The following is a 15716-nucleotide window of genomic DNA, read 5'->3' on the forward strand; positions in this document are numbered from 1 at the left end:
CCCTCAGCCCCTGCCCATCCCCACAGAGTCCTGGGGCCGCTGGACAAAGGCAAACTAAGCAGCAGTCCCATGTCCTGGTGCAGGAACAGCACTGACCAGCTTTGCCTGCCATGGCAGCCAGTGAGGGCTCAGTGATCTATTCCTTGCCCGGAGTCTTATGTGCCCCACAAGAAGCCCAGCCCAGCACAAGGCTGTTCTGTGCCCTGTACCTGCTCCCTCCCCACCATACAGTGTCTCTTACGTTTGCTCCAGTGTCGTTGTGGTCATGAACTCCAGTATCTCCCTTTTGCCTTCCTGGTCTCTGAGATCAGGTGTCTTGGGCTTTGGTGCAATCAGCTCTTCCTCTGAAACCAAGAGCTGGCTCAGCAAGCAGAGGCAGATGGACAAGGGAACACAGATAACCAGCCTTTGCTCCCACCCCTCCTCAGGGCTGGAGCCAGGGCGCATCCCCGCTCCCACTGCTTGACACAGACACTTGGCCCCTGGGTCTCAGCCAGACACAGGGGGGGCTTTGCTGTCTGCCAGAATGGGTCTGCTGGCAGGGCAAGGCCCATGCCGCAGGCCAGCGGGACAGGAGCTGTGGGAGCCATCAGGAACTTCGGCTGCTCACTAACCTCTTTCTCACAGTACCAATCAGCACAGAGACTGCAGGGGACACCTTACACTTTGATGTCTGGGACAGGGACATAGGCACGACTGGGGGTGCAGGAGGCTGCCCTAACACTACACCCCACTGGAGGCACAGAGCTCTGCTAATGCTGACCACTGGTCCCATTAATACCTGCTAACTAGCTCATCGGGGTTTGGCTCTGGCCAGTGCCCTGTGGGAGGGTGTCCAGCACCTCCTGATCCAGAGAGAGTACCCCAGAGATGGGGAGGGGACCACAGAAGCACAGAGACCTTGAGCTCTCAGGTTAATCTCTGCTCTGGCCAGGATGGAATGGGGCAGTTGTGGAGGGGCACCAGTAGTTGTCACAGTACCAGGTTCCTCCACCTGCCATGGACAGGGCCTGGGTCTGACAAGGGAGTCAGGGTCCTCCTGAGTGGGAGGATGCCCATTCATGCAGTCACACCACAGCAAGCAGCACGGACATGGATTGGCAGGGCAGGATGGCAGGGCTGGTGCTGGAGAGCACCAGCCCAGCAGCAAGGCTCAGCAGATGGATATGGCGTGCGGATGCTTAGTGGCCATGGGGTGAAATGGGCCATTGAGCTGGGGCAGGGGGACATATTTCATACCCATTACTGTGACATGAGCAGTGCCTGCAAAGTAAGAAGAGGCAAAAGTGAGGTCTTGGTGGGAGGGCGCAGGAGCAAACCAGCTGCAGCTGGGCTGGGAGATGGTGCCCTCCAGCAGAGCAAGGCACAGTGGGGGCTCTGCATGCCCAAGGGCTCTCTGCACAGTCCCTGGGGCACAGGATCACAGAGATGTCCAGACTTTGTGTCCCTGCATAGTGCAGGGAAGCACACAAGCCAGGAGGTGCCACCTCAGGAGTCTGGTAGGCTTCCTTTGTCCCCTCTGCAAGACCACAGCAGGGCCCACACAGCTCCCCCACCCTGGGGGTGTCTCTGTTCCAGCAGGAACACCAGTGCCATCCCCATGACTGCTGCCTGCCACACTGACCCAGCTGGCAGATCTCTGGGATGGTGTGACCTGACTCCCGCCCCTCACCTTCATCCTCTGATACGTCCAGAATCTCATCTACAGTCTCTGGGAAGCTCATGCGGTGCTTGTCACCAACTGACTGTGGGAGCAGAGCAGAGTCAGAGGAGGCCAGCACTTTGCTGCACAGCTATCTGCAGCCCCCTCCTTACACCTGGGCTAGGCACCCAGCTGCAGACCTTTCCCAGGCTGCCCTCAGTCCCAGCCCTCCTCCACAGCATCCTGGTCCTAGTACCAGGGGCTCACCGGGATGTCGGTTTCCTCTGTGACAATCTTGAGCACGTCTGTGACAGAAATGTAGCCGAGCCGCTTTGCAATGGCCAGGGGAGTGGTTCCATTCTGTGCACGGAGGAAAGACTGGGGCAGCAGCAGCCACAGGGCAGCCCAGGCAGCTGCCTGAGCTTGCCACAGGGTGGGGAGGTGCGGGCAAGCATTGTACTCACTGTGCTGATCTCGTTGGGAGACGCACCGTGCTTCAGCAGCAGTGTCACCACATCTGTGTGGCCCTGCTGTGCCGCTTGATGCAGGGGGGTGTAGCCCAGCTGCAGGGGAGGACAGAGGATGCTGCAATCAGTTCTGCAAGTCTGCTGCTCCAGAAATGCCCCCAGGTCTCACACACCGTGCTTCATGCCTGGAGCATGAGGACAGCTCCCCTTCCCCATCAACCTGCATGCTGTTGCCCATGGCAGAAGGGTCCTTGGAGCACAGGACACCTCTGTACCTTAGTCTTGGCATTGACATCAGCTTGGTGCTGCAGCAAAAACTTCACCAGCTTGATGTTCCCATAATGGCTGGCCACATGCAGCGGGGTATAGCCCATCTGAAAGACAAGATCAGGTTTCAGTCTGTCCTTAGTGCTTACTGCCCTTCTGGCTTGGATATACTCATCCCACAGGCATGCCCCCATGCATGAAGGATGAGGCACACATGTGGGGGCTTCCCAAAAGCCCAAGACCAGAGCAGAGGGCTTCAAACCATGTGTACCTGTGGGTACAGAGGTGAGCTATAGGAGCAGGCAAGAATCACTCCTCCAGAGAGGTGGGGAGAAGTGGAGGAAGATTCCCCAAGACACAGGCAAAATGGTAAGGATGCCTGCTAGAGGGGAGTTTCTTGTACAAAGAAAAAGAAAAGAAATGCTCCTCCCTGAGCAGACCTAGAGGTAGTTCCCCCATGTGTTTCACCACAGCCATGGTCAATGCAGTACTTTACCCTGGTCATTGCATCCACCGTGACTCCATGTTTCACTAGAACATCAGCAACCAGCACATGCCCCTCTTGGGCCACAAGATGGAGAGGAGTCAGGCCACTCTGCAAAGAGAGGAGGTCTTGGCACAATGGCACTGCCATCACCCCAGCTCCATCAGCAGAGACTCTGTCAGGTCTCCAGCTTGGCAAACTGACTGACACAGTGTCCTGCTGCCCAAACACAGGGAGGCACAGGGGGCTGGACCTCCATCCAGACTGCTGTTCTCTGCTGGCTTGTTTGCCTCCAGCCTGGCAGGATGCACTGGGACAACTTACCTTGTTGCCTAGGTTGCCATTGGCTTGTTTGGAGAAAAGCAGTGCCACCATGTCTGCATGCCCCTCCTGGGAAGCCAGGTGCAGGGGAGTGACTCCCTGCATAGACTCAGCATTTGCAGAAGCCCCATACTGCAGCAGGCTGCTGGCCACCTCCATCTGGTTTTGCTTGGCAGCGATGTGCAGGGGGGTGTACCCGTTCTGCAGGGGAGAGAGGCTCATTGCAGTGCTCAGCCCTGCCAAGCAGACCAGAAGGGACAGGAGGTGCCACCCTGCCTCTGCAGGCCAGCTCTGCCCTTCCTAGTTGCCTCCAGAGCCCAGGGATGCCCCCCACACCATCTCTCTGACAGCAACCAGCCCTGACATTGAGGCCACGTCCCACTCTTCCAGCCAAGTCAGCACGGGGGTTTCAAAGACCACCTGCTTCAGGTTTGACTGGTATGGGCTGTTCTGGAGTTTTCCACACATGAATTTCTGCAGCAGTATGCAGCCTCTGGGAGCTGCAAAAAGCTGGGGCAGACACAACTCCTGGAACGTGCCTGGCTGAGGTGTGGAGCTAAACTCCCAGTACACAGCATTAGTATTCAGGCAGAGACTGCAGGGCCTTGAGTCCTGCCTCTGCTGCCACGCTGCAGGAGCAGAGCAGCTGGCAGACACCCGCTGCCCAGGCTGACGTGCAGGCTGTTGGTGACGCAGACCAACAGGGTGCTGGCACTGGTACCGGCTGCTCCCGGTGCCTGCCCAGCATGTCTGCCAGCAGCCTGCACAGTGGAGAGGAGAGTGCCAGATGGGGAGGGCTGGCACCACCAGCCATTTGGCTGTTTTCAGGATGCAGCTTTTGCAAACAACATGGAGAGCAAGACGCCTGCTGGTCTGCTCTGTGGGGAGATGCTCCCCATGCTCAGGCAGAGCCGGGCGACTCTCACAAGCTTATGGGTTTTCTGATTCACTGCTTCATAGCTGAATGCAAACATTTGCGTGTGGTTTCCCAAACTGCCAGACCGCAGCGCTGCTCTGCAGGACTTGCCATGGAAACACGTTCCCCACGCAGCAACCACCACGCTGCTAACAGGGACCATCCCTGACACAGCCTATCTGCTGGAACAGTACCACTGCCTGGCACCCTGCCTGCTCCGCGTGGTGTGAGGACAGGCAGGGATGAGCAGCAGACACGGAGAAAGGTTGGTGGTGATCAGACCGTTGTACATTCTCTGAGTGCCAGGGTTGAGGGGAAGCAGTGCTGGCCCCAGACTGGCAGGCACTGGACACACAACACCTCCCCACATCCCCAGGGAAACCCAGCCCAAACTTACCCAGGCCGAGTTGTGTGGGGAGCTCCCCTTGGGAAGCAGCAGCTTGACAATCTCCAGGTTGTTGTGGTGCACAGCCACATGCAGTGGAGTCAGGCCATTCTGCAGAGGGGGAGAGAGTACAAACGGGTGAGACAGAGCCTCTCCCCATACCAGACCACTCCTCCCACAGAAGCAGCACTCACCTTCCCTGCTGCATTGGGGTGAGCGTCATGTGCCAACAGCAACTCTGCCACATCCACCTTCCCATACTTGGCTGCAACGTGGAGAGGGGTAAATCCTTTCTGAGGAGAAAGGCAGCCCATCACAGGGTGGTAGAGATGAAGATAGTGTTGGCGCCTGCTGCAACACAGGAGGAGGCTGCCCCTCCTGTGACAGGGACACTGTGCCACCAGCCTGCTCAGCCTTGGCCCAGCTGGGTGAGGCCTTTTGCAGCAGTGGATACAGCAGCCTACCTTGGTCATGCAGGTCTGTGAGGCTCCCTTCTCCAGCAGGGCCAGGGCTGTGTCCATGTGCCCCTCTCTGGCAGTGATGTGCAGGGGTGTGTGCCCTGCTGTGGTGGCCAGGTTGGGGTTGGCGTTGTTCTCCAAAAGGAGTTTGACCATGCCAGTGTGGCCGATGCGTGCAGCACAGTGCAGAGGAGTCTGGTCATCCTGTGAAGGTGGCAAAGAAGCTGTTTGGGCAGACCTGGACCAGTCCCTTCTTGCCATGCCAAAAGGGTCCCAGCCCTGCTACCACTGTTGCACAGCCCCTCCTAGGCTGCGCTCTGGGCGCGTGAGAGAGAAGAAACCAGCACCAGCTGTTCCCAGAGCTGATTATCACACAGGTTCTCTGTACCTACCTTGGCCTTAGCATTGGCTTTGGCTTTGTTCTGCAGCAGGTACTTTGCCACATCTGTGTGCCCAGCTCTGGCTGCCATGTGTAGGGGCGTCTCCACTTTCTGCACCAAAGACAAGATAAAGTGGTAAGGCCAAAGGAGGGAAAACACCTTCCTGCAGTCATTCCTCTGCTCCAAACAGAGGAGAGCAGTGCCTGAAACCCCTACTGGTTCTGTGTGCCAGCACAAAGCAGAGGGCACCAGGGACTGTTCGGGTGAACAGAGGGTGCAGGACCTGGGCAATTCTCACATCCCGCTGAACCCCAATTAGCTGAGCTCCCAAAGCCCCAACCAGGGTGGAACTCACCACGTTGGACACATTAGGAGAGGCTCCACGCTGCAGCAGAGTCTTGACAATGGGCAGATGTCCCATGAAGGCAGCCACATGCAGGGGGGTCAGGCCAGACTGTGAAGAGAAACGGATGGGACCAAGATGGGACTTACGGCCTTGCCAGTATCTCTTACTGTCCCCTCCTCCTTCTCCCCAGGGCAGGTCTCACCAGAGGCAAAATCTGAGTCCCCAGGCTGCTCCAGGAGCCTGGCAAGTGAGTGTGGGGGAAACACAGGGAGCTGCTGTCTCCCCTGCATCTCCCTGCCCTTTGGGGAGACGCTGCCTGAGTTCTGAGTGCAAAGGGCCAAGACCAAGAAAGGTCCCTGGGGTATGGCAGATGCAACAGGGACATCACATCCTGCCATGTTGTCCACTCTGTATGTGCAGAAGCAAGAGAGCTGAGGATGGGCTCAGCCCACCTACCTCTGTGACAGCATCAATGGAGGCACCTGTCTTCAACAGCAGCTCCATCACACGGATGTGGTTTTTCTTGCAGACAATATGGAGGGGCGTGAAGCCATTCTGCAGACAGACAGATGGACAGTGATTTGCAGGAACAATCCCTCTCCCCTGGTCCAGCCCACCCACCCTTCCTCACCAAGGCTCGGGAGTTGGGCTTGGCCCCCTTCTCCACCAGCAGCTTGGCCACCCGGTGGTGTCCACAGTGTGCAGCCACATGCAGTGGCGTTAGGTGGTCCAGGGTGATGTCATCGATCTCAGCGCTGTACTGCAGGAGCAGGCGTACGCAGTCCAGGTGGTCACCCTGTGCTGCCATGTGGATCGGCGACAAGCCGTTCTGCAACCATGGAGCAGGGCCTCAGGGCTGGGCCAGGAGGGGGTCCAGGCATCCCACCCAGCCCCTGCCTTGCACCCCCAGACACTACTCTAGGGAAGAAGAGACAGCTTGTTCCCCAGGGTGCTACCAGAGAGGAGCCCCAAAGTCCCTCACTGAGACTTACAGGGGAGCAATGTCGAGTGGACGGAAGGGCCTGAAGAGCTGCTGCCATGGGGCAGACTGTACCCAGGCAACCCCCAAGACTGGTCCCTTTGAAAGATGAAGTCCTCAAGCAAAGGACTCCAGCTAGAGCCAAGTAGGGCAGGAAGCTTCTTACCCCTCAAAAAAAGCCCCAAGCCAGCCACGGGTGCCATCCAGCGCAACTGTGCACAGCTTGTCACCCCACTGTGCTGCCCTGGAACCTGGCACCAATCACAGCCCCACCAAGTCACCTGGGTACCTTGGTTTTGGCTTGAATGGGAGCCCCATGGTCCAGAAGGATCTCTGCAATTCTCACGTGTCCATTGCGCGCTGCACAATGGAGAGGGGTCAGCTCATCCTGGGAGGAGAGAAGGGTTCAAGGGCTCAGTATGGCATGGAAGGGCAGGGTTCCCTCAGGTAGAGGACTAACTTTGGACTTATTTGCAAAATGAGGCAAAACAACGCAAAACTGAGCCTGGCCTCAGCTCCCAGGGCACACTTTCGTAGCCATGCTCTCCTCTCACCTCGACACGTGCCAGCAAAACACCTGGTCCATCCCCTTAGTGCACCAGAGACCTTCCCTCACATTTCCAGCAAGACGTTTACAGGGTAAGCACTGGGCAGAAGGAGCTCAGGGAGGGAGATGGCCCATGTAAAGATGGGCTGTGTTCAGAAGTGCTCTCACCTTGGTCCTTGTCTCTATCTGGGCTCCGCGGTCCAGCAGCAGCCGTACCATGATGATGTTGCCCCGGCGGGAAGCTATGTGCAGGGGAGTGATCCCATTCTGCCAGGAGGAACGACAGTCTGTCAGAAGGAGCAGCCCCTCCTCTTTCAAGGAGGCAAGGGACAAGCAAAGGAGAGAGGACAGGGAGAGCTACATCTCTGCCCAGGGACAATGCAGGGGAGCAGCTTGTTTAACAGGGCTATGAGAAAGGGCTGTGCAGCTAAAGGCTGCAGACAGAAGCTACACAAAGCTTGCAGGAAAGCACCAGCTCATGGATTGGGCTGCACCCATAGGTGGGTCTGGAAGAGGCATCCTAACTGCAGGTTCTATGAGCTCTGCCCTGCAGCAACAGCAACAGCTTTCCCTCAGCCTGGACACAAGGTCCCTGAGAGCTTTCGGGGATGCACGGCTGCTTCTGACAGAAGGGAGACATAGCAGAAAAGGCCCGTGCTGGTTATTATTTGCAACTCCCTGTGCATCTGTGCTACTTTCTGCATGGTCCCACCTCACCAGCATACCCTGGCAGCTGCTGCTGCACCCTACATGGATAGAAGGCAGAGCATCCTCCTCTGCTGCTGGAGCAGCACAAGCTCCAGTAGCTTCCCACTCTGCACTCACCTGGGGTGTGAAGTTGACACTGGCTCCACGGTTCAGCAGTAACTGGGCAACACTGAGATTCTCATAGTGGGCTGCAATGTGCAAAGGGGTGAATCCAGTCTAGGGAAAGAAGGAGGGATCAGCCCAGCCAGACACATGCTCCCTGATGAAACTACAGATAAATACAGCATACCAAGCTGCTGTTCTCCCTGGGGATGTGGGGAAGCTCCCAGAGACAGCATAGGAAAACCACACACCTTGGAGAGGACATCAGCATTGGGGTCATTCTGCAGCAGCACGGCTGCTGTGCGAGTGTCATCATTGCGGGCTGCAATGTGCAGGGCAGGCAGACGGACCTTACCCTTTGTCCCATAGTTGATAAGGTGAGCAACCACATTCTCATGTCCTTGCTGGAGAGCCACAGCTAGTGGAGTGAAGCCATCCTGCCAAGGAGAGGGAGAGAATCAAGGAACCATGGCAGGACCCAGCACACCCCTCAGTAGCCCCCACCAGCAGGGCCACAGGCTCCTCCCCAAGGATCTCACCTCTGTGGCTACATTCTGGTTGGCTCCATTTTCCAGCAAGAACTTCACAACTTCGAGGTGGTTCTCCTGCGCTGCCATGTAGAGAGGTGTGAAGCCTTTCTGCAAATACAGGGCCATGCACATCAACACAACTCTTCCTTGTGTTTCTCGAGTTCTTTTAAGACCTACACCCCATCAACACCCACACTCCCAGGTCAGTGAACAGGGGCAGAAGCATCCATTGTGGGTGTGAAAAAGAAAATAAAACCTGGCAACAGTGGAACAATCACAGAGAGCTGGAGCCCAAGGCTCCACATATCCAGAAAAAAACAGGCAGTGCTTTGTAAGAGTCAACCCAGGAGACACTGCCTTCTGCACACTGCCAGTATTGTCCCTAGCTTCAGGGATAATTCTCCTATCAGGCAAAATCTGAAGAGCTTTCAGCCCTACCAGGCCCAAGGAAGAGAGAGCGAAGGAAGCACAGTGTGTGTAACTGCAGGAGTTGCTGGACATCTCAAAGCTTTGCCAGGGAGGCATCAGCCATGAGTCCTCCCAGGATAAGTTCAGCATGCTTGTGTGTGCTGACAGGGGCTCCCTCAGCAGAGACCATGCAGGTCTCCCCATGTGCCTCAAGATTCTCACCACATCATTTGTCTCTTTTCAGGAGCCTGGCAGAGCAGTCCTTGTTCCTGAACAGCACTAGAGGGAAACTGCAAAGGGCTGCTGAAGTGCCCATGCTGGGCATTGTTCCCCCCATGAGGACACCACCAATCACACGTGATGGGTGCCTTTCCCATTTCAGACCAGGTCATCCTACCTGGGACTGTGCATTGACGTTGGCCCCATAGTTCACCAGCTCCCGGACCACGTCCTGTTGTCCAGCCAAGGCAGCAATGTGCAGGGCTGTGTTTCCCTTCTGAAAGACACCACAGGACAGCGCTCAGGGGCTGAAGCAACCCAGGATGCCAGGGTAAGATGGGCCTGACATGTGCTAACAGGCACGCAACCAGAGCAGCTGGCCAGGAAAACCTTTAGAAGGCCATGCAGCTCTCACTCCATGTTCCATCCCTGCTGTAGACCAACCAGCCACCCTTCCCATTTGCTGGCCAGGGAAGAGAGTGATTTCATCTCTCCCATGAAGTTACTGGCAGCAGAAGCTGTATGCACTGCCAGGTGCTGTGCATCTCCAGCACTGAGAGATGAGGAGGGGAGGGAGGATGGGGGAGCTGAGCTGGCAAAACTGCAGTGTGCACCCTGGTAGCCAAGGCATCCCAGCAGATCTAAGGGATGATGAGCACGCTGGAAAATGCACACACAGGCTCTTCCGACTTGTGCCTTTGGGTGGTGTGGCAGAATGCCAGAGACTGCTCTGTGTCCAGAACCCTGCGAGAGCACCGGGGAGGTGGCAACTGAGGCCTCCTCCTGTTCTTGCAGCCCTTCAGCCGGTGCTGGAGGCTGCTCATTTGTCCGCCCTGCTTGCTTGTGCTGTTGTCTTGCTTGTCATCAAGTGAGAACCACACCTGCTGTGGTGATGCATGAGAGAACAAGATGTTATTTATGGAGCCCCAGAGCTCTCCGGGCTTGTGACAATTGTATCAAGGCCATCTCAGAGCTGGAACATGCAGGGGCTGCCCTGGGGCAGCATGGGCAAACCTGAGCCAGCAGCCCGCGCCAGGAGGAGATGTTAGTAAGACAGCACTAGCACGTGTTGTGGTTTATGTTACTCCCCTCTGAAGTCCACCATGGCCCCCACAGGGGAGAGGCACCTCCCACCCACATAGAGATGCCAAGCCTGTGCTAAAACCAGAGCCTGGTCCCAGCCCAGCAGCGCCGTCACTGTCTCTCTGGGGGCTGACAGCAAACAGTATGATCACTGCTCAGCTACTGCTGGTGTGTCTGGCAGCAATGGCAGGGTGCAGAGCTGTGACCAGTGTGGCCAGACTTCCTTGTCCTTACCTTGGTCGTTGTCTCCAAAACTATCTCCTTGTGCAGCAGCTCCACCACCATTTTCACATGGCCCTCCTTGGAGGCCAGGTGCAAGGCGTTCAGCCCGTTCTGGAGGAAGCAAAGGTGGGAAAGGGGAATTAGTCATCATCTGGGAATGGAGCTCTCTGGGGAGCACCCTACTCTGAGCTCCTGTGCAGACATGACTGCGGGCACTTGGCCCATGCTGGAGAAAGTCCAGGCTGGTGGGGGCAGGAGCAATTGCTTTGTCCTTGAGCTCTGCATTGATATCCAGCACACAAGCCATGGTGCCACAAACAGCTACATGCTGCCAGGAAAACTTCACACAACCGACTGCTGACTTGCTGACTAATGCTGGAGGTTTCTCCATGAGCAAAACATGCAGCCCATGTAGGCGATTTCCTACGAATGGGTGGTACCACAGCCCAGTGTTTATGTGCTTGAGGCACAGGGGCTGCTTCAGTTCTCCCTGCGCGTGGCACATCCCTCATGTCAACTCCTGTCTTTGCTCACGTGACTTTCCATGGGGTGCCCCTCCTCACAGTCAGGTTTTTCACACCTAAAGCACAGAGCTGAGCCTTGTGCACAGCCCAGAGCAGGGATGCACCACAACTGCTGTGTAAGTGCACATACAAACCTTAAACTGTAACATTTACACAGATAGACGTGCAGTGAGAAGCCCTGCTTGGGACAATGATTTTATCAAGCAGCAGCCAAATTTAATTCACAGTAGTCTGTGAGCTTCCAGGTCAAAAGCTGTCTTCTCCCTGGCTTTCAGACTGCCCACCAACACCCCATCCTGCAGCCTGTGGTGGGCTTTGCTCTCCCAGAGTTCAGCTGCAGCAAAGAGTGAAGAGAAGGTGTTGGCTGTGTCACTGTCAAGCTCTACCAATTCCAGGAAGTTCCCAGAGAGCTGAAGTGACTTCACAGGAATCTCTCTGCGTGTGCCCCAATTTAGCTTGCCTTTTCCTACATGTGGAACCTGAAGAGCAGAGGACTGGCCAGTGCCCCTTTAGCATCCCTGGCTTGTCAGAAGGAGGGGTGTCAGGCCAGACAGCATCCTCAAGGCTGCTAAGACAGCTTCTGCTCCCTTATTTCTGACACCCTCCTCCACTTCCCAGATGTGAACAAAAGGGCTGGGATATTTGCCGGAAAAGAGGTTAAATACGTGCAGGCATTTTCAGATGCCACTTTTTCTCCTTGTCCCTCACTTGTCCCAGGTGGATGTGCTAGGTTTACTCACTCCTACAGAGTGTTGTTGCATGGCAGAGGGACACCTGCTCCTGCCCAAGTACTTCACCTCCCAATCGTGTGTTTCACCTCCTGACTGGAAGGTCACTTCACAGAAATGCTTCATCCCCACCTAAATATTGGCAGGGGAGCAGAAAATGCCCAAGGAGGCTCAGTTCTAGCCCTCAATACTCCAGTTAAACTCAGAACTGCTTCAACAGTGTTGTCAGACTGGAAAAAGGTTTTCCACTCTTTCTCACTCAAAGCACCAGTTGCCCAGGATCACAGCTGAAGAGTCACAGATTCTTTTGCTCAAATCTGATTACAGCACAAAGAGCAAAAATCTAAAAACCCACAGGCTTCCTCAGCACGCCAACTCCAGAGTTCTGTCAAGCCTCAAGCACAAAAGGTCTGCTTCCAAGGGGAATGAAGTGGGAGTGCTGTAACAGCCACAGAACAGTGCCACTGGAAGGAAATGCTCCCCAGCCATGTCTGGCTACACTGACTCCATCTTCTCTGCCAAGCCCAGTTTCTTAGATGAAGACATACCTATATAACCCCATACAGATAATTATTGACACCCTTACCTCCATGAGCTCACAAGCTGGATAAGTGGCCACAGACATGCAAGCTTTTTCTCAGTTACGCTCAAGTAACCAACAACTGGAGAGCAAGACCACAGATGCTCAGCTGCTCCCCTCAGCCCATAAGCCCTTTTACACAAAGGATTCATAAATAACCTTTTGAATGCTGTAAACCTGTGACAAATCATTAACCTGTGACAAATAGTTGTGCAGTAAGCACAAAAGATTGTTTCCATTGGTGGCCCATTGCTATTTCTGCTCCAGGAACAATACAGGCTGTTTTGCACACTTCTTTTGGCTTGACAGTTCATCTGACCCAAAACTGCCACATGATGTGTGTAATTTGAAAGGTGCTGTATTTTCCTCTCCAAATGCTGCAAATAATTCCCAGAAATCCCAGTCACTGGCTATCAATGTGACAAATGCAGCCCTACAGAATAACACAGAGACTTTGCACTTAGCCTGTCCCAAAGTAGGGCCCTGCTCTGGACTGCCCATCAGGACTGGCCACCTCAATAAAGACCATCTGCTGGGCACCCATGTGCCATCACAGTGCTGTTCCCAGCTGGTGAGAGTCCTGGCAGCAAGGTGCACTCATCCTCAGTCCTTCCAGTTCCTTGTGGATGAGATGGGACCATGCCAGAATTTGAAACAGGAAAGGTGGATGATGAAGACACTGATGCAGCAATGAAGGAGATGAAATCGGCGGGATGAAGATCAGATGGCATGTCAAGGTCTCTGAACTTGAGTAAGAATACAGGGCCTGTGGGATAGGTCTGACCACATATATCCCTCTTTATTCTATACAGGACATGTGAGGTTGGACCTTTCCCACAGGTCTGATATTCCTCAGAAGGAAACCCCAAAGTGCCATCTAACCTCAGGGAGATGGCAGGAACCAGTGCAAAGACATCACTGAGAGAAGAGCCTCATACTGCTGTAGCCATTGTCTTTCCATAAAAGTGTTAAATGCCCTCACCAGCACCAGAAATCTGGCTGGAAACAGGACTTGAAGCTGGTCAGTGGAGACAGCTGACGACAGACCATCTCTTTTGCTGAGGAAGAAGTTCAAAGCCTTCATCTTTAGCTTGTGTATGGGTCACTCTGTTGTAATTCTTTACAGAGCCCTCTCCAGAATCCCATACTCCACTGGACTAGAGCATTACAGGACCAGTGGACACAGAAATCCTCCCTCTACTTTTAGGCTTGCTGTCAGAAATGAGTGAACATCCATGGTGCACTCTGCCCTGTGGGAACCTGTCCCCAGTAACTGCACTGGCTGCCGCAGTGCACAAATCAGTAGGTCTGAACTTCACTTGGTTTGGGGACTTGATACTGAAACAGATGAGCGTGCCTTTGTGCTACCTGCTGAGTCAGCCTCCCCAGCAACACCACTGCTCCAGAAAGCAGCGACAGCACAGCCTGTCTGCTTCCCGTGCTCAGCCTAAGCCCCCTCAATCTGTCCGTACCACACCTGCCCCAATTCAGGCTCAGCCACTTGCATTTGGCAGCTACACAGACACAAAATGTTCTGATGATGATGTGCAAACAATTCCTCAGTGCCTGCAGCTCTTTCTTGTACAAACCTGTTTCTGTTCAGGACGAGGAGGGCTCCTCTTGCCCAAACCACCACAACTGGCATTTTGCAAACATTCACTGCTTGTGATAAACTGCAACTTCTAGGAATCCAAAAACCTCAGCACTGCAGCACTGCAGACAAGAGGAATAATCCCCAAGAGCCACTCCTGTGATGTTCCAGCCACTGTGCTACTCTTCACAGCTATCTGCTCTGCCCTCCGAGAAGCAGCTGAGCGCCTTCCAATTGTCCCATTTGCTTGTCACACTAAGGGAGCCCTCTCTGTTAGCCCACTCTGGTAGAACCTGTTAATGTCCTTTGCTATGCTCCAGCCAGTACATCCAGGCTCCCTAGATCTTTATAGCTATTGCTGCCCTCCTGGCCTCAAAGGCAACTGCTCCAGGTCTGCCCTCTGGTCAGCCACATTTTCACATGAACTAGAGATAGTACCAGAAGCCCCGTGTGTTTCACCTACCTGGTTACAGGTGTTAATATCTACCCCATTCCTGAGGTGATCCAAGGCTTTGTCCAGATTCCCAGATCTTGCAGCTCTCAAGAAACTGGTTGCAGCATCGGCCTTGGGGACAAAAAGAAAAAGCATGAAACTCAGAGCCCCCTTGTTCTCCCCCACCACCAGCACTGGGTCAGCTCCTCGCTCAGCTGCAGAGAACATAACGACACAGACCAAGCAGAAAAGGCAGAGGCCAGGCAAGTCACAGTGGGAACTGCTGGAACAGACTGAGGTGCCTCAAATCAGACAGGAAGAAGAAGGGCTGGGACCTGGACTTAAAATGAAGAGTATCCAGATAATGGGGCAGAAGGTGTGCAGCTCATCCCATCACACTATGGGGACAGTAGGGATGGAGCTCCTGCCACCGTGACAGCCTCCCTTGGCCCAGGAAACCCCTCCGTGTCTGGGCTGAAGGACTACACTGATGGAGCTGTAGTGAGCCTACCCTTGCCCTGCCCCAGAAGCCACTGGATAGCCACAGCGGTGAGCTCAGGTACCAGCACCAGGGACAACGGCCCCAGCTGAGCACCTCACAGCTGTGAAAGTCACAACGCTTTTTTTTGACAATGCATCCCTGAACTGCTACACCACAGCCAGCCCAGGCAAGGCACAGCAATACTTTGAGCAACACTACTTAGCAGTGTGAGGCAGCAAATGGAGACAATGGCATGGCTCACTAGAAGCTGAAGAACACGGTGGAAATGCAGTGATGTGGGTCTGTGAGTCTGGGAACTTGGTTTGGTAACTAGCACCTGGTACTTGCCTGCTCAGGCCAGCCCAAAGGACTCTCTGCAGCCAAGAGTCACAAGACATCCATGGCAGGGGTGCGGGACACACTCCTCTGTCTTCAGCTCCAAGAGAAAATCACAACCTCTCTTGTACCACTCACATCAGGACTGACCAAGGGACCTCCTGTGCTAGGAGAGCCTCTGTTCCGCCACCCCAAGCCATCCTGTAATGCCCACAGCCTGACTGCAGAGGAGCATCCAGGATTAGGAAGCTCCTGGACATGAGCTGCAAGCAACGAAGCCACAGACAAAAGCACTGGAGGCATATTAGGAAGGATGATGCACCACACAGGTTCAGGGCTCCTCTCTTCCCTTCTCTTTGCTGTCTCAGACATTTGAATTGGGACTTTGAAACAGCACAACTCGGATGCCTTCTGGTCTCCTCCATCTGCCTCCCCCAGCTCATCCTTTCTGCCTGACACTCCTACCACAGAGAAAGGCAGCCATGCCCTGGGCCTATTAGGACTCTGTTCTCTGCTGTAGAGGTAAGGCCCACAGACAGGGTGTCCTGGCCCTGCTGGGCCAGGCACAGAGCTCAGGCC

The 15716-nt window shown here is 54.9% G+C and overlaps 1 protein-coding gene across 13 annotated transcripts in view; it reads right to left on the reverse strand.

Annotated features, from left to right (window-relative positions):
* The window catches only part of ANK1 (ankyrin 1), a 55766-nt gene that overhangs the window by 14377 nt on the left and 25673 nt on the right, over window positions 1-15716 (reverse strand). For 10 of the 13 annotated variants that reach the window (XM_042024965.1, XM_042024957.1, XM_042024956.1 and 7 more), the window contains 23 exons: window positions 14351-14452; window positions 10477-10575; window positions 9338-9436; window positions 8542-8640; window positions 8254-8439; window positions 8018-8116; window positions 7361-7459; window positions 6935-7033; window positions 6298-6495; window positions 6123-6221; window positions 5676-5774; window positions 5333-5431; window positions 4947-5144; window positions 4677-4775; window positions 4495-4593; window positions 3185-3382; window positions 2873-2971; window positions 2385-2483; window positions 2107-2205; window positions 1910-2002; window positions 1673-1745; window positions 1240-1263; window positions 242-344 (listed from right to left, as the gene is read on the reverse strand). In XM_042024965.1, the coding sequence (XP_041880899.1) occupies window positions 242-344; window positions 1240-1263; window positions 1673-1745; window positions 1910-2002; window positions 2107-2205; window positions 2385-2483; window positions 2873-2971; window positions 3185-3382; window positions 4495-4593; window positions 4677-4775; window positions 4947-5144; window positions 5333-5431; window positions 5676-5774; window positions 6123-6221; window positions 6298-6495; window positions 6935-7033; window positions 7361-7459; window positions 8018-8116; window positions 8254-8439; window positions 8542-8640; window positions 9338-9436; window positions 10477-10575; window positions 14351-14452 (2561 nt within the window). The remainder of the gene's footprint in view (window positions 1-241; window positions 345-1239; window positions 1264-1672; window positions 1746-1909; window positions 2003-2106; window positions 2206-2384; window positions 2484-2872; window positions 2972-3184; window positions 3383-4494; window positions 4594-4676; window positions 4776-4946; window positions 5145-5332; window positions 5432-5675; window positions 5775-6122; window positions 6222-6297; window positions 6496-6934; window positions 7034-7360; window positions 7460-8017; window positions 8117-8253; window positions 8440-8541; window positions 8641-9337; window positions 9437-10476; window positions 10576-14350; window positions 14453-15716) is intronic. The other 3 variants (XM_042024960.1, XM_042024955.1, XM_042024962.1) reach the window with 1 other exon arrangement.

The sequence above is a fragment of the Corvus kubaryi genome, unplaced genomic scaffold (assembly GCF_017639235.1).
Source record: "Corvus kubaryi isolate FWS band 111438036 unplaced genomic scaffold, C.kubaryi_AGA036_p1.0 37265, whole genome shotgun sequence".
Classification (NCBI taxonomy): Eukaryota; Metazoa; Chordata; class Aves; order Passeriformes; family Corvidae; genus Corvus; species Corvus kubaryi.